This window comes from Ornithorhynchus anatinus, chromosome 16 (genome assembly GCF_004115215.2).
Source record: "Ornithorhynchus anatinus isolate Pmale09 chromosome 16, mOrnAna1.pri.v4, whole genome shotgun sequence".
NCBI classification, from domain to species: Eukaryota; Metazoa; Chordata; class Mammalia; order Monotremata; family Ornithorhynchidae; genus Ornithorhynchus; species Ornithorhynchus anatinus.
The window spans coordinates 3161598-3179832 of record NC_041743.1 but is presented as its reverse complement, the minus strand read 5'-3'; the positions used below and the strand labels follow the sequence as shown (position 1 = coordinate 3179832).

The following is an 18235-nucleotide window of genomic DNA, read 5'->3' as shown; positions in this document are numbered from 1 at the left end:
ACGGCCTAAGTGTTGATTTAAGGTCTGAGCCCAAGTCTGTCGAACATGGGCACATTTTCGGGTTCGCTTCTCCTCCGGACCCCCTCTTACAAACATACAGCCCCCTCCACCTTCCCTCCCCGAGACTCCCACACCTCCCGTCTCTCCGGGGCTAATTTCACAAATGCCCACAGAAACAATTCTCATTTAAGCGCCTGCCTCCCGTTACTTAATCTGCCCTTCCAACCCCTCTCCCGGTGAACTTTGTTGCTCAACGTCCAACTCCTCTCGGCTCGTGTGCAACGTCCGTGGATTTAGAAACTCCGGGAGTTTAGGGGGCGGGGGGAGGGATGTGGAGAATGGGGGTGGGGGGGGGAGGCGGGGAAGGGGAAGGGGGAGGAGTGGAGCCGGAGAGACTAAACCCTGAGCTTTAATTTTCCTTGGCTTATTGTCTGCAGTGATGCAGCTCGCTCTACCGACACGTTAGAGCCCGTTCTGGCTGACCGGCGGGGGAGCCCGGTGCAAGCTGTGATCAGGAAAGATGGATCTCTGTCCGACCGACCCCTCTCCTCTCCCCAACCGGGTGATCGCTCCCCCGTTTGGGCCTGACTCAACGCCCCCCGAGCCGACTTCTCAACCGAGCCGACAGTGACCCAGAAGACCCTAACGTGCCCTCGGTCCATTGAGACCGTCGACTCTTCGTCTTATTTCATTTTTTTTTTCACTTCAACCCGCCTCCCCCACCAACTACCGCCCGCACGCACTTTTCCCGGCTCTCTCCTGGATGGGAAATCGAGGAAGATGGATCAGATCTTGCCAGGGTGGATGTCTCTCCTCTGGTTAACAGGTAAGCGCTGGCCTTTCGCAAGGACGAATCACTTTTTAGAAAATATATAACGGGGCGGCGGAGGCGGGGGGCTGGCTCCTGCTCACCCCCCGTCGCCCCCTCTTTCGGTGTTGGAAACTTCTTGGAATAGTGGTTCTAAGGAGGGAGGGGGCTGGGCCGGGAGCGAGGGCAGACGGAGGGATTTTCTTTCCAATAAGCGTCTGTGTCCCTCACCTTCCCTGCCCACTGTCATCTCTCCCCCTCTTCCCATCCTGCGAGTATCTCTTTCTCAGCCTTTCACAGGAGTTGGCAGTGCAGGGGGTTGGTTCCCCAGCCCCCCGCCTTACTGTGGGGGCTAAGGTTTGGGTTCGGGGGGACCACGGGGGGAGGTGGAAGGAGTAGGCTCAAAGCGGAGCACCGCTCCGTTGGTTTTCCGATCTGGAAGTCCGTGGGTTTGCTCGTCTGAGACGCTTGGGGGCTGAAATCTCCCGCGTGCTCCGTGCCTTGGGCGTAGGGGAGACACAATAAACTCTCAGTAAATGCGACTGATTGATTGATTGATTGATTGACAACAGACCCATCATAAATCCTCATCCCCTCTTTCACTCTCCCCCACCACCTGCAGAGGATTTCAGAATAATCATCATAATAATAATTGTGGTATCTGTTAAGTGTTTACTGTGTGCCAGGCACTGTACTAAACGCCGGGGTGGATACGAGTAAGTCGGGTTGGTCGCGGGCCATGACCCACTTGGGGCGCACAGTCTTAATCCCCATTTAGTAGATGAAGTAACTGAGGGCCGGAGGAGTGGAGGTCACAGAACACAAGTGGGGGAGCCGGGATTAGAACCCAGGTCCTTCGGACTCCCGGGCCCGGTTTCTATCCACTAGGTCATGCTGCTTCCTGGGGCTCTTCGCTGGTAAGCGCTTACTTTGCGTCCAGCCCAGTGCTAAACGCTGGGGTAGATACAATATCATCAGGTCAGACAGTAGGGAACTGTGCCTCGGTTACCTCATCTGTAAAATGGGGAGGAAGCCTGTGAGCCCCACGTGGGACCACCTGCTTACCTTGTAACGACCCCAGCCCTTAGAACAGTGCTTGGCACATAGTAAGCGCTTAACAAATACCATCGTCGTCATTATTATTATTAGTCCCTGACCCATGTGGGGCTCGCAGTCTTGGGAGGAGCGAGAACAGGGATTGAATCCCCATTTTACAGACGGGGAAACTGAGGTCCAGAGAAGTCAACTGACTTTCCCGAGGTCACACAGCAGGCAGGTGGCGGAGCTGGGATTAGAACTCAGGTCCTTTGAGTCCCAGCCCCATGCTCTTTCTTCTAGGCCACACTGCTCCTCCTGGGTGGACCTCGGTTGGCTGATGGGAATTTTGACTGGAAGCTCATTATGGACAGGGAACATATCTGCTAGGTCTCCAACATATCTCCAAGCACTTACCACAGTGCTCTGCACAAAGTGAGCACTCAAGAAACACCATTGCTTGATTGTATTTGTGCCCACCCCAGTGTTTAATACATTGCTTAGCATATAGCGAGTGCTTAAAATATCACAAGTATCATTATTATTATTAGAACAGCATAACAGAGTGGAAAGAGTATGGGTCTGGAAGTCAAAGGACCTGGGTTCTAATCCTGGTTTCTGCCACTCGCCTCCTTCATTAGCTTGGGCAAGTCATTTAGTCTTTCAGTGCCTCAGTTTCCACATTTGTAGAATAGGGATTCGATAACTGAACTCCTTCCTACGTAGACCGGGAACTCCAAGTGGGACAGGGACCAAGTCTGACCCGAGTATCTTATACTGATTAGCTTGTATCTCCCCCAGCGCATAGAACAGTCCCTGGTACGTAATAAGCGCTTAAAAAATACCATAAAAAACACAAAAAGGAGCAGCTTGGCCTAGTGGATAGAGCACGGGCCTGTGATTCAGATGACCTGGGTTCTAATCCCGGCTCTGCCGCTCGTCTGCTGTGTGACATCGGGCAAGTCGCTTCACTTCTCTGGGCCTCAGTTTCCTCATCTGTAAAATGGGGTTTCTAAACCTGTCCTCCATCCAGCTTAGTCTGTGAGCCCCATGTGGGACAGGAATTGTGTCTGACCTGATTAGCTTGTGTCTACCCCAGCGCTTAGAACAGTGCCTGACACCAAGTAAGCGCTTAATAAATGCCATTAACAAGTAGCACGGTGATTCCTGGGGGCCCAGAGAGTGTTGGTCATTGGGAAGGGCCACAGCCTTGGGCTGCCTCAGATGCTTGCTTCCCCACTTGTTTTTTGGGGTTTTTAAAAAATGTTATTTGTTAAGCGCTTACTATGTGCCAGGCACTGTTCTAAGCACTGGGGGAGATATGAGATAATCAGGCTGGACACGGTTCATGTCCCACGTGGGACTCCCAGTCTTCATCCCCATTTTCCAGATGAGGTAACTGAGGCCCAGAAAAGGGAAGTGACTTGCCCAAGGTCACACAGCCGACAAGAGGCAGAGCTGGGCCTAGAACCTAAGTCCTTCTGACGCCCAGGCCCGGGCTAGGCCGTGAGGAGGAGCGACGGGGGGTGGAACAGACTGGTGCAGAGGGCTGAGGAGGATTGGGCTACAGTTGAGTCGAGTTCGAATGAGGACATGGATTGGAGGGAGGGGGTGGGCCAGGGGAGGAGAGAGGGACGGGAGCGGTTCTCGGCTCCTCCGCTCGTATGCCGTGTGACCTTGGGTAAGTCACTTCAGTTCTCAGTTCCCAGTCGTCTCAGCTGTAAAATGATGACTGAGCCTGTCGGCCCCACCTGGGACAGGGACTCTGTCCAACCCAATTTCCTTGTATCCACCCCGGCGCTTAGTACGGTGCCTGGCACAAAGTAAGCGCTTAACAAATACCACAATTATTATTATTATCGTTCTGCAGAGAGCTCAAGGAAGAGGCTCACCGAGAGGCCAAAATGGAGGAGGGAGAACCGTGGGAAACAGGAGTTGGGGACTCTAGGGGAGTGGAGGAAGGCGGGGAGGGAGAGAGGTCGGTCCTGGAACGTCCTCCCTCCTCACCTCCGCCAAACTCATTCTCTTCCCCTCTTCAAAACCCTACTTAGAGCTCACCTCCTCCAAGAGGCCTTCCCAGACTGAGCTCCCCCTTTTCCCTCCGCTCCTCCTCTACCCCCCCTTTACCTCCCCTCAGCTAAGCCCTCTTTTCACCGCTTTCCCTCTCTCCCTTCCCCTCCCCTCAGCACTGTACTCATCCGCTCAACTATATATATTTTCATTACCCTATTTATTTTGTTAATGAGACGTACATCCCCTTGATTCTATTTACTGCTACTGTTTTAATGAGATGTTCATCCCCTCGATTCTATTTATTGATAGTGTTCTCGTCTGTCCGTCTCACCCGATTAGACCGTAAGCCCTTCAGAGGGCAGGGACTGGCTCTATCTGTTACCGATTTGTCCATTCCAAGCGCTTAGTAAAGTGCTCTGCACATAATAAGCGCTCAATAAATACTACCGAATGAATGAATGAAGGGTTGGAGGGGACCGAGGAAGGTGAAATCCAAAGGGAACAAATTAAAATCCCAACACAGCCCCGTCATTTGAGGGGGAAAAACAGGCCTGGCACCATAAAAAAAAAATAGAAGAAGAAGTGGGGAGGGAAGAAAAATGAGTGAGGAAGAGACCGAGAGATGAGAGACAGAGGAGAAAGAGATGGAAACCTGGAGTCAAATTCCTTAAAGCTTCGGATTGCATCAGCTTCCAAGAGGTTTTTCAAACGGAGGGGCCTTGTCTCTTTTGTCCCGACCTGCATTTAGCATTCAGTTTCATTAGCATAGCCAACCTCTCCTTTTAGTGTCTGCTTCTTGCCTTCCCCCCCCCTTGAGAATGAATCATCTTCTAGCCGATGACTCTCTTTCCGAGCTTTCTCAGCTAGACACCACCTCCTCCCCACCCCCAACCCCCACCAGCCTTCTCCGGTGCACCCCCGTGTCCTTCGGATGGAAGCCGTGCGGCCTAGTGGAAATAAAAACAGTAATAATAATGACGGTATTTGTTAAGCGCTTACTATGTGCCGGGCACTGCTCTAAGCGCTGGGGTAGATATAAGGTCATCAGGTTGTCCCACGTGCGGCTCCCGGTCTTCATCCCCATTCTACAGATGAGGTCACTGAGGCACAGAGAAGTGAAGTGACTTGTCCAAGTGGCAGGGCCGGGATTAGAACCCATGGCCTCTGACTACTGAGGCACGCTGAGAGGACCCCGGGGCCTGGGAGTCAGAGGATGTGGGTTCTAATTCCGGCCCCGCCGTTGCCTCTTGGGTGACCTAGGGCAACTCACTTCAGTTCTCCGGGCCTCGGTTTCCTCGTCTGTAAAATGGGGATCGAATACCGCTTCTCCTTGGGTTGTAGTGAACTCTCTCCACTGTTTAGTGCAGTGCTCTGGCATCAGTCGGTCAGTGGTATCTGTTGAGCGCTTACTGTGTTCTAAGGGCTTGGGAGAGGACAATATAGCAGAAATGGTTCCCTGCCCACAAGGAGCTTACAGTCTAGAGGTACGCATTCGATAAATACCAATTATTGATTGACTGATTGATTTCTATTTAGAGTGGAAACCCCTTGAGAGACAGGGACTGTCCAACTTTATCCCTAGGCTTGGCACATAGTAAAGGCTTGATAAATACCACAGTTATTATTTTTTATATTTTTGTCAGGGGGTGGGGGTTGTCTAGAAACCATCCGAAGCCATCCCACTAGGGTTCTGGCGGGGGTTTTTTTGTTTTAAATAACATTTGTTAAGCACTTACTATGTGCCAGGCACTGTTCTAAGTACCGGGATAAATACAAATCAATCAGGATGGACACAGTCCCTGTCCCACAGAGGGTTCACAGTCTTAATCCCCATTTTACAGATGAGGAAACTGAGGCACAGAGAAGTGAAGCAAATTGCCCAAGGTCTCACAGCAGATAAGCGGCAGTTTAGAACCCAGGTCCTCTGACTTCCAGGCCCGGGCTCTATCCACTAGACCTCACCGCTTCTCTGTTCAGCGTTTTCCCCACACGAGGCTCAGACTCAGCACAGCTGAAGTTCAGCGCGGACGGAAGTTATACGCCCCTTGACTTGCTCTTTGACCCTGGGCAAGTCAGCGTGGCTCAGCGGAAAGAGCACGGGCTTTGGAGTCAGAGGTCATGGGTTCGAATCCCGGCTCGGCCACTTGTCAGCTGTGTGACTTTGGGCGAGTCACTTAACTTCTCGGTGCCTCAGTTACCTCATCTGTAAAAGGGGGATTAAGACCGTGAGCCCCACGTGGGACAACCTGATTCCCCTGTGTCTACCCCAGCGCTTAGAACAGTGCTCGGCACATAGTAAGCGCTTAACAAATACCAACATCATTATTATTATTATTATTAAGTCACTTAACTTTCCGGTGCCTCTATTCCCTCATCTGTAACATGGGGTTAAGACAGTGAGCCCCATGTGGGACAGGGACCGTGTACAACCTGATTATCTTGTATCTACCCTAGTGCCGGACACATAGTAAGCGCCTAACAAATAGCATTTAAAAAAATAGTTAGAGTTGGGATGTATATGAGGGTGGGAGAGGGGTGAACGGAAGACGACTGGCTGCAGCCCAAGGGGCCATTTGAGGATTTTGTGCAGGAAAGGGTGGGGGAGGAAGCAAGGGGATGGATTAAGTTGGCGATAGGCTGCGGTCAACAAACCCAGAGGCTGCTGGGGAAGAGGCAACAATCGGTTAGTGCTTACTATACGCCAAGCACTGAGCCTGGGAGAGTACGATAGAACAATAGCAGCAAGGCGGAGTAGACAGAGCACACAGGCCTGGTAGTCAGAAGGCCCTGGGTTCTAATCCCTGCTCTGTCGCTTGTCCGCTGTGTTACCTTGGGCAAATCACTTCACTTCTCTGTACCTCAGTTCTTGGTTCTCTCTGTACCTCAGTTCTCAGGCTTGGGAGTCAGAGGTCATGGGTTCGAACCCCGGCTCTGCCACTTGTCAGCTGTGTGACTGTGGGCAAGTCACTTCACTTCTCTGGACCTCAGTTCCCTCATCTGTAAAATGGGGAAGAAGACTGTGAGCCTCGCTTGGGACAATCTGATTACCCTGTGTCCACCCCAGCGCTTAGAACAGTGCTCTGCACGTAGTAAGCGCTTAACAGATACCAACATTATTATTATTTTTATTAAAATGAGGATTGAGACCGTGGAAGAGTCAGGATTAGAACCCAGGTCCTTCTGACTCCCAGGCCCGAGTTCTGTCCACTAGGCCAAGTTGCTTATCTGCATGGGATCAAGCCCCCCCACATCGGTCCTTGTCTGCCCACCCCCTCACCCCGGGCCTCGCTCCTCCACCCCTTCACCCCAACTCCTGTGCCACTGTCCCCCGGCTTGTCTCCACACGGAGCCGGAAACGTCCCCAAGGTCCGGAGGAAGTCCTGCGGACCGAACCGAGGCCGGGGTGTGCGTAGGGGAGTCCTGACTGATGGTGACGGGCAGAAGGGGCGGCCGGGGCTTCGATTCAGACTCTGATTCTATCAGGGCAGCCGAGAGAGGAGAAGTAAGGAACCTTAGCACAACCCGATCGATGAAACCGGCCTCGAGAGGGCTGAGAGGCAGTTGGGGCGGATTGAAGAAATGCGACAGAAAATCCGATTTCTCCCCGCCTCTCTCCCTGAGATGGGCCGTGAGAGTCCAAACCGGCTCTACCCTGATTCTTTCAGTCGGAGCCCGCCCCTAATTCCTCCGCCCTTCGGTGGCAGGGTCGGGATTTCTCTCCGACGGGTGTCGAACCCCGTGATGTCTCCGTGTAGCTGTCTGGCTTCCGGTTGGTTCTCCATCCGTTTTGTGTATTTCCTCCCCGCTCCCGCCTCTTTTTCTAAACGCTCGCAGCTGCTCATCTAGCAACAGGTTTCGTGCGACTGCCCGAGAGATTAGCGTCGAGCCCAGCGGGGCTCTTTCGGAGAATACAGAGCACGGAGGCTCAATCGATCCATTCGTCAATCGGTCGTATTTGTTGAGCGCTTAATGTGCGAGCCCTTGGGAGAGTATGATCCAAAAGACTCGATAGTGAAAAAAGCACGGGCCTGAGCGTCGGGGGAGCTGGGTTTTAATCCTGGCTGAGGTCTGTTGGGTGACCTTGGACAAGTCGCTTCATTTCTCTGGGCCTCAGTTTCCTCATCTCTTAAGTGGTGATTCAATCCTTGTTCTGTGATCCTCCTATGGGACAGGGATCTCACCTGATTACCTTGTATCTATCCCCGTGCTTAGAAAAGTGCTCGATACCTCGTGAGCACAACACAGATGCCACCATTATTAATACTGCTAATAATAATAATAACAAACCGCCAGCACTACCTCAGCCTCACCTTGTTTTCTTGGACCTGGGGCTGAGCAGAGAGGATTCTTCATTCATTCATTCAGTCGGTCGCATTTATTGAGCGCCTACTGTGCGCAAAACATTTTACTGAGGATGTTTCAGATACCTAGTGGGACAACTAATGTAGTTCTCTCTCTCTCTGTGCCTCCTTTAAATCGGGCTTGAGGGGACAGGTCTGACGCTCACCGCTTCTGAAAGGGACTGAAAAAAACCCTTTGGAAATATGAAAGGGCTATAATCAGTTCGGTGTGGTTTTAGAGATGTATAGTAATAATAAGAAGAAGAAGAATTGTGGTATTTATTAAACGCTTACTATGTGCCAAGCACTGTGTGCTAAAAGGGAGGAAGGGAGGGAGAAAGGAAGAGAGGGAGGGAGGATGGATGGATGGATGGATTCCCCAGGGGCTCGGGCCAGATCTGGAACTCATCCCTCTCCTTTGCGTCCTGATTTCACCTCTAAGTCTTTGGAAATGAAGGAAGAGGACAGGATCAGATCTCTTTCCTGCAGGGATCCAGTCCCTTCCCATTCAAGCCCGGGGGGACGGATCTGACTCTCGAAAGGACTGGGGAAAACCGTTTGAAAATATGAAAGGGCTATAATCAGTTCAGCGTGGTTTTAGAGGCTGCTGGCGTGAGTCCTCAAAGAACCCCATGACCCACGGGCTCAGAAACTGTCCGTTATCGGGGGATCAGAATGGCCTAGCGGAAAGAACCCGGGCCTGGCACGGCAGAAGACCTGGCTTCTAATCCCAGCTCTGCCTCTCACCTGCTGCGTGGCCTTGGGCAAATCACTTCTCTTCTCTGAGCCTCAGCTTTCTCATCCATAAAATGGAAGCTCGATACCTGACCTCCCTCCTACTGAGCCTGCGAGCCCCACGTGGGACGGAAACTTCTGTCCGAATTGATTAACTCGTATTGGCACTTAGAAGAGCCCTTGAAAGAAAGTCAGCACATAATAATAATGATGACTGTGGCATTTGTTAAGGGCTTACTAGACACTGTACTAAGCGCTGGGGTCGATACAAGCGAATCGCTAGGTCCAATCACTTTCGATGGTCGTTTCGATGGATGTCTGACGGTGAGTTCAGCTTGCTGCCAATTCAGTCACTCATTCATTCATTCAATCATATTTATTGAGCGCTTACTCTGTGCAGAGCACTGTATTAAGCGCTTGGGAGAGTGCAGTACAACAATTCGCCAACCCCAGATCTGACCATCGGCAGAAGAGGATAAGTAAACAGATAATGCGCTTCTTGACCGCACACACCCAGAAGAGAAATCACACTTCTTCTAGTCACTGCGAAGGACTTATTGCTCAAGATAAAAAATAAATTTTTTTTTAAAAACCACCTGATATGACAGAGATTGAGAAAAAGATGTCTTGGGGAGAGTGGAGAGTGTATGATAATTCACTCATTCATTCCATTCATTCGATCGTATTTATTGAGCGCTTACTACTAATAACAATAATGTTGGTATTTATTAAGCGCTTACTATGTGCCAAGCACTGTTCTAAGCGCTGGGGGAGATACAAGGTGATCAGGTTGTCCCAGATGGGGCTCACAGTCTTCACCTCCATTTTACAGATGAGGGAACTGAGGCACAGAGCAGTTGAGTGGCTTGCCCAAGGTCACAGAGCTGACAAGTGGCAAAACTGGGATTAGAACCCACGACCTCTGACTCCCAAGCCTGGGCTCTTTCCACTTCTCAAGCAGAGCACTGTATTAAGCGCTTGGAAAGTACAATTCAGCAATAAAGAGAGAGAATCCCTGCCCACAACAGGTTTACCGTCTAAAAGGGATTAGTACAGTGCTCTGCACACAGTAAGCGCTCAATAAATACGATTGAATGAATGAATAAAAGGGAGGAGGAGCATGTGCGAAACAAAATCTCCTGTGCATTTGGATCTGTACCTTTCAAGCGCTTGATATTCACCCCACCTTCAGCCCCACAGCTCTTGAGTCTAAATCCATAATTTATCTTACTGTCGGTCTCCCCCTCTAGACTGTGAACTCCCTGGTGGCAGGCAACATGTCTATCCACCCTGTTGTGTCGTATTCTCTCGGCCGTTTAGTACGGTGCTCTGTACGCAGTGATCCATCAATCGTATTTATTGAGCGCTTGCCACGTGCCCGTTACCGTACTGATGCCGGCTCCGCCGCTTGTCCGCTGTGTGACCTTGGGCAAGTCACTTTGCTTCTCTGGGCCTCATCTGCAAAACGGGGGTTAAGACTGAGAGCCTCATGTGGGACGTGGAATGTGTCCTACCTGATTATCTTGTATCTACCACAGCGCTTAGAACAATGCGTGACAAAAAGTAAGCGTCTAACAAATACCATTATTATTATCATTATTATTATTATTAAGTGCTTACTATGTGCCAGGCACTGTTCTAAGCGTTGGAGTAGATACAAGGTAATCAGGTTGTCCCAGGTGGGGCTCACAATCTTAATCCCCATTTTACAGATGAGGGAACTGAGGCACAGAGAGGTTGAGTGGCTTGCCCACGGTCAGGCAGCCGACAAATGGCAGAGGCGGGATTAGAACCCACGTTCTCTGACTCCCAAGCCCGAGCTCTTGCCACTGAGCCACGCCATTATTATTATTATAGAAAGGAGGTAATATGATATTGAATGTCCAGGTCCACCCCTCAGAGGAGATAATAATAATAATAATAATATTGAATAATAATATTGAATGTTCTGTTCCAACCCTCAGAGGATAAATGAGATCATGATTATACCATCCTGAGCTGCCTGGAGAAAGTTCCTTTAGCTACGAAAGCAATTATTTTTATTTTCCTGGGTCCCTTCGGACTAACCTGCTGTTTAAATACGAGCCTGAGTCCCACCCATTCACGTAAGCCGCCAAAGGACTCTGGAATCCCACAGAACGACTGGACTCAAAGCATTTGTTCGGGAAATAGATGTCACGGATCGTGTTCATTATCTCCCATTATCAGTTCTAAATGTGCTACCAAATCAGAGATGGGCTCCGTCCTCATTTTTATAAATAGGGCGAAGCGAGTCTTGTTGATCCTTGCCATCGAATGTTTCATCTTGGCCTCTTCTCCTCGCTACAGAACAGATGCTATTCTCTGAGCCCGGTTACTTGCGAAGTCGAATTCAAGGGGGAATTGGCCCAAATGGAAGAGTATAAAATTGGATTTTTCCTTCTCTTGGCCTTGCCTCCTCACTCTTCCGGGTTCCTCTTTTCTCCACCCTCTCTCAATGAAAGCGTTCAGTACTGTACTCTTAAAGCAGGCGGTACCCGATAAATATAACCGATTGATTAATATAACCGATTGATTATTTATTTTCATTCACGTCCGCCTCTTCCTCTGGGCCTTGAGCTCGTTGCGGTCTGGAAATGGGTTGACCGACTCCGTCCTGGTGTGCTCTCCCAAGCGTTTAGTACAGTGCGGTGCACACAGTAAGCGCTCAACAAATACCATTGATCGATTGGGATTGAAACCCTCTGAATTATTGTACCCTCTCATTCTCTGAATCCTGCTTTATCTTCTTGCTCTTTAGTCCTACGTGGGGCTCACGGTCTTAATCCCCATTTGACAGGTGAGGGAACTGAGGCACAGAGAAATGAAGTGACTTGCCCAAAGTCACACAGCTGACAAGTAACAGAGCTGCGATTAGAACCCATGACCTCCGCCTCCCAAGCCCCGTGCTCTTCCCACTAAAGCCATACTGCTTCTCTTGTTATTATTATTAATGGCAGGGACCCCCACAGTGCTTAGTACAGCGCATTGCACCCACTGGGTTTTCATTAGACACCGTTATTATGACTCCTGGATCCATCACTTCCTATCGATTCTCAGAGTAGACTCCCTCCCTGTCTGCCAGCTCAGAAAACCTCAGATTCACCGCCGCGTCAGATGATTTAATTTAATGTCTCACTTCCAAATTAATGTTCAGAAATCCTTTCCTCCTAAAAAACTGAGAGAGTCTGGTTTCTAATCGAATTTAGCATTTAGTTCTGAATCACAGGAGACCGCAAGGTCAGATGGAAAAAAGGCAGCCCGGAATCTTATTCATTCATTCGATCGAATTTACTGAGCGCTTACTGTGTGCAAAGCACCGTATTAAACACTTAGCCCTGATCCTGGTGACTGGGAGAAAAGCTGTGAGGGTGTAAACTCGTAGGTGAATCAATTAATCTATCAGTCAATCAGTGGTATTTACTTATTTAGATTTTTAAGCGCTTACTGTGCGCCGGGCCTAAGGGCTGGGGTGGCTACAAGCTAATCAGGTTGAGGACGGTCCCCGTCCCACATGGGGCTCCCAGTCTTAATCCCCATTTTGCAGGTGAGGTGACTGAGGCGTGAAGTTAAGTGACTTGGCCGAGGTCACCCAGCAGACAAATGGCGGCGCTTGCTTACTGTGTGCAAGGCACTATAAGAAGAGCTTGAGGGGGAGGAATCCAGCTGGAAGACACCTTCCCTGCCCACTCAGAGCTTGCAGTCTAGAAGGGGAGACAGACACTAATCTAAATAAATAAATTACGGGTCTGTTCATAAATGCTGCACAGCTGACAAAACAATCCAAATGCCAGGGCGACACAGAAGGGAGAGGGAGGAGGAGAAGTGAGGGTTTAGTCAGGGACGACCTCTTGGAGGAGAGGGGATTTTAGGAGGGTTTTGGAGGTGGGGAGAGTGCTCGTCCGGTCGTATATGGGCGGGGAGGGAATTCCGGGCGAGAGGCCGGCCACGTGAAGGGTTACAGATTCCTGGGTAGAAAGGCGCTAATGTATTTTGATGATGATAGGGCAGATCCATCAGAACGAAATGGAGGAAAGGAAAGCACACTCTCTGAGAAAGCACTGGAGAGTCTTGTATGAAGAGGGAGGGGAAGGAAGGAGGGAAGCCCAGTGGAAAGAGCCCAGAACTGGGAGTCAAGGCACCCGAGTCCTAGTTCCAGCTCGGCCTGCTGGGTGACCTCGCACAGGTTGCCTAACCGCCCTGGGCCTCAGTTTCCTCTTTTTCCAACAGGACTCATGGTTATGTAGTTGAATCCCTTGATATCCACTCTGATGGTCTCAGATGAAATAATAATAATAACAAACATTAAAATAACAAACATTAAACACTTACTTTGTTCAAGGTCATCAGGTCCCACACGGGGCTCACAGAAGTAGGAGGGAGAACAAATATTGAATCCTCATTTTGCAGATGAGGGAACCGAGGCCTAGGGAAGTGAAGCGACTCCCTCAAGTTCACACGGCAGGCAAGTGGAGGACACGGGATTAGAAACCAAGTCCTCTGACTCCCAGGCCCAGGCTCTTCGCCCTCGGCTCCGCTGCTTTTTGTCATCCACCGCCCCAAACTCACCTCAGAATTCATCGGCGTTCTATGATCCGTGAAGATCCCAACTCTTCCTGAACCTGATATTTCTAGGCCTCAGAAGAACCTTTCTCGGGCAGCCACGGAAATACAGTAGTTACTGCGGGAGCCCTGACGGAATTAACGTGGAATCATGCGCGCCCTACTGAGTGATATTTAATGTCATATTTTAAGCTAAAATATTAAGTCATATTTAATGGATCCAGGAGGTTCCCAGGCTCATTCTCTACATTCCTGACTTGCCACCGTGATTTGTCAAATCCGGGCAATTACGCCGATTAATCCCAACGCCTTCCCTGTTCACAGGCACTCAACGGCTGCCTCAGAACGGATGTATCCTTCGTTTGTTTTTCTTTTAATGGTTTTTGTTAAGCGCTTACTGTGTACCAGGCAGTGTACTCAGCAGTGAGGCAATACAAGCTAATCAGTTTGGATAGAGTTCATCACCCGTGTGGGGCTCACGGTCTTAATCCCCACTTTCCAGCTGAGGAAACTGAGGCCCAGAGAAGTTACATGACTTGCCCAAAATCGCACAGCTAAGTAACAGGGCTGGGGTAGATACAAGGTAATCAGGTTATGGGTTCTAATCTCGGCTCCACCGCTTGTCTGCTATGTGAGTTTGGGCAACTCACTTAACATCTCTGGGCTTCCGTTACCTCATCTGTACAAAATGAGGATTAAGAACTGTGAGCCCAATGTGGGACAGAGACTGGGCCCGACCTGTTTAACTTGTATCTCCCCCAGCACTTAGAACAGTGCTTGGCACATAGTAAGCGCTTAACAAGTACTAGTATTCTTATTAATATATTAATAACATTAATAAAATTCTCCTCCAAGAGGCCTTCCCTGACTAAGGCCTCCTTTCCTCTTCTCCCACTCCCTTCTGCGTCGTCCTGACTTGCTCCCTTTATTCATCCCCCTTTCCCCCAGCCCCAACGCGACTTATGTCGAGATCTGTCATTTATTTACTTACATTCACGTTTGTCTCCCCCTCTAGACTGTCATTCAGCTCATCATGGGCAGGGAATATGTCCGTTTATTGTCCTATTGTCCTCTCCCAAGCGCTTAGTCCAGTGCTCTGCGCACAGTAACCGCTCAATAAATGCGACTGAATCAATGATTGAATGAATGCGATGGACTGATCGATCGATCGGCTACTGATCCTGCGCCCGATTCCGTCTTTCAGCGGCGGTTCAGGGCCTGCAGGTCTCGGTGCCCGAGAAGAAGAAAGTGGCCATGCTGTTCCAACCGGCCCTGCTCCGCTGCCGCTTCTCCACGTCCTCCCGCCAGCCTGCCGTCGTGCAGTGGAAGTTCAAATCCTACTGCCAGGACCGCACGGGCGAAGCGCTGGGCATGGCCAACGCCCGCGCCCAGGCCCTGAGCAAGAGGAACCTGGAGTGGGACCCGTTGGTGGACTGCGTGGACAGCAGACGCACCGTCCGCGTCGTGGCCTCCAAGCAGGGCTCCGCCGTGACCGTCGGGGACTTCTACAAGGGCAGAGAGGTCACCATCGTCCACGGTAACGACCCCGGCTCGGCCCCGGCGGGGGGGACCGTCCTCCCCGCTCCCCAGCACTCCTCTCCATAGAATAATCATAATAATTATGGTATTGGTTAAGCGCTTACTATGTGTCAGGCACTGCTCTAAGCGCTGGGGGAGATAGGTGCTAATCGGGTCAGACACAGTCCCTATCCCACATGGGGCTCACAGTCTTCATCCCCATTTTCCAGAGGAGGGATCTGAGGCACAGGGTAGTAAAGTGACTTGCCCAAGGTCACACAGCAGACAAGTGGCTGAGCCAGGATTAGAACCTGGGTCCCTCTGACTCCCAGGCCCATGCTCTATCACCTAGACACGCCGCTTCTGTCTGTTTATTGTTGTATTGGACTCTCCCAAGTGCTTATTTCAGTGCTCTTCACACAGTGAGCGCTCGATAAATACGATCGAATGAATATGCATAATTGACTTATTTCTATAAACGTCCATCTCCTCCCCTAGACTGGAAGCTCACAGTGGGCGGGGAATGAGCCTGTTCTATTGTTCTATTCATTCATTCAGTCATATTTATTGAGCGCTTACTGTGTGCAGAACATTATATTAAGCACTTGGGAGAGGACACTAGAACAATAAACGGAAACATTCACTGCCCGCAATGAATCTGTGGTCAGTCAATAAATATCACCGACTGATTGAATCATTGATTGAATCAGGAAAGGCTCTCTGGGGAACGGGGATTTTAGGAGGGCTTCGGTGACGAAGAGAACTGGGAATGACAGATATGGCAGCCTGAGGGATTGCAGAGAGAGGTTGTGAGTTTTGGGGCCCCTCGGACTCCTTTATTCTGCCTTTGGTATTTGTTAAGCGCTTACTCTGTGCCAAGCACGTCATTAAGAGCTGGGGAAGACACCAGGTAATCATGTTGGACACAGTCCCCGTCCCACCTAGGGCTCCCAGCCCAAGAGGGACAGACAACAGGCTCGGAATCCCCATTTTACACATGAGGAAACCAACCTCAGAGAAGTGAGGAGACTAGCCCCAGCTCACGCAGCAGGCGAACGGGGGAGTTGGGATTGGAACCCGGAGCCTCTGACTCCCAGGCCTGAGACCTTTCCACAGCGGGCCTTGTTGTTTTTTGCCCTTTCAGATGCGGATCTTCAGATCGGGAAGCTCATGTGGGGAGACAGCGGGCTTTATTACTGCATCATCATCACCCCCGACGACGTGGAGGGCAAGAATGAGGATGCGGTAGAACTCCTGGTGTTGGGTGAGCTGGATCCATGGACCCTCCCGTCTTCTTCCTTTTTATTATTATAATTATAATCATAATGTAATAATAATAATGGTATTTAAGTGCTTACTATGTGCCAAGCTCTGTTCTAAGCGCTGGGGTAATTTGGTTGTACCACGTGGAGCTCACAGTATTAATCTCCATTTTATAGGTGAGGGAACTGAGACCCAGGGAAGTTAAGTGACTTGCCCAAGATCACACGGCAGACAAGTGGCGGAGCCGGGATTAGAACCCACATCCTCTGACATCCTCTGACTCCCAAGCCCGTGCTGTTTCCACTGAGCCACATTGCTTCTCTATTGTAATAATCATTAATATAATAAAGGGCTTTCTTTTTATTATTATTATTAATAATAATAATTCTTTATAGTATTTGTTAAGCACTCACTATGTGCCGGGCATTGTATTAAGCGCTGGAGTCATACAAGCGAATTGGGTTGGACGCATTCCCTGTCCCGTGTGGGGCTCATGGTCTCACTCCCCATTTTACAGATGAGGCAACTGAGGCCCAGAGAAGTGAAGTGAATTGCCCAAGGTCACACAGCAGACAAGTGGCTGAGCTGGGATTAGAACCCGCGCCTTTCTGACTCCCAGGCCCGAGCTCTATCAACTACACCATGCTGCTTCTTGTCATTTTTGTTCTTTTTGTTGCTGTTCCTTTTTTTTAATGGTATATGTTAGGCGCTTACTCTGTGCCAGGCACTGTACTGGGCAGATGCAAGCCAATCGGGTTGGACCCAATCCATGTCCCAGATACCCTCAGTCCCGGAATATTCACGTCCATATCTGTGACATTTACTTCTATTAATATTTGTCTCCCCCTCTAGACTGTAAGCTCGTTGCGGGGAGGGAACGTATGTACCAGCTCTGTTAAATTGTACTCAGCCAAGCGCTTAGTAGAATGCTCCGCACACAGTAAGCGCTCGATAAATACGTTTGATGGATTGACTGATAGCATTTGTTAAGCGCTTACTCTGTGCCAGGCACTGGGGTAGATTCAAGCTAATCAGGCTATATTCCGTCCAGGTCCCACGTGGGGCTCACGGTCTCAATCCCCATTTTGCAGATGAGGGAACCGAGGCACGGAGAAGCGAGGTGACTCGTCACCCAGCAGACAAGGGAGGGAGCCGGGATTAGAACCCAGGTCCTCCGACTCCCAGGCCCGGGCTCTACCCACCAGGCCGTGCTGCCTTCCTTCTCTTTCTCTAGCAGGCTCCTTGCCGCTCCGTTCTGTCTTGCCGAAGGTCCGGAGCCATACAAGGTCTATCCTGGATATTCGCTTTGTCGACGCGGACACGGATGCGGTCGCTCTTTTACCTGGACCGGACTCGGGACCTTCACGTGGCTCGGAGACGTCTGCCCTCTCACGGGGATGTTCCAAGTTTTTCTCCTGCTCCCTTTATCCCAGCTGTTTTCCTTGCATTTTCCTTTCTCCCCTTCTCATTCTCGTCCCTCCTGCTTCTCTCGTTTTCAAATTCCGCATTTGTTTCTCTCAGATGACGGGCTAAAAATAACACAAAGGGTTTGGAGGCTGGAAGGAATCCATAGGTTTTTCAAAGATATCAAGGACCTTGCCTCATTTCCCCCACCACCCCAGTTGATTTCCACGTAAGGGAATGATTATTATGGTGGTATTTGTTAGGTGCTTACTACCGTCTAGATAGAAGATCATCAGGTAGAAGCAGGGTGGCTTAGTGGAATGAGCCCGGGTTTGGGAGTCAGAGGCCGGGGGTTCTAATCCCGGCTCCTCCCTTTGTCAGTTGGGTGACCTTGGGCAAGTCACTCGACCCTGTCCTCAGTTACCTCATCTGTAAAATGGGGATTAAGACCGTGAGCCCCACGTGGGACAACCTGATTAACTTGTAACTACCCCCAGCACTTACGGCAGTGCTTGGCACATAGTAAGTGCTTTACGAA

General features: G+C 50.3%; 1 protein-coding gene across 6 annotated transcripts in view; it reads left to right on the top strand.

Annotated features, from left to right (window-relative positions):
* Positions 1-388: 388 nt before the first annotated feature.
* The window catches only part of ILDR2 (immunoglobulin like domain containing receptor 2), a 48719-nt gene continuing 30872 nt past the window's right edge, over positions 389-18235 (top strand). For 5 of the 6 annotated variants that reach the window (XM_029080957.2, XM_029080956.2, XM_029080955.2 and 2 more), the window contains exons 1-3: positions 390-826; positions 14717-15049; positions 16175-16294. In XM_029080957.2, the coding sequence (XP_028936790.1) occupies positions 781-826; positions 14717-15049; positions 16175-16294 (499 nt within the window). In that variant the 5' untranslated portion in view covers positions 390-780. Of the gene's footprint in view, positions 827-14716; positions 15050-16174; positions 16295-18235 lie in introns of all 6 variants that reach the window. The other variant, XM_029080958.2, reaches the window with a different exon arrangement.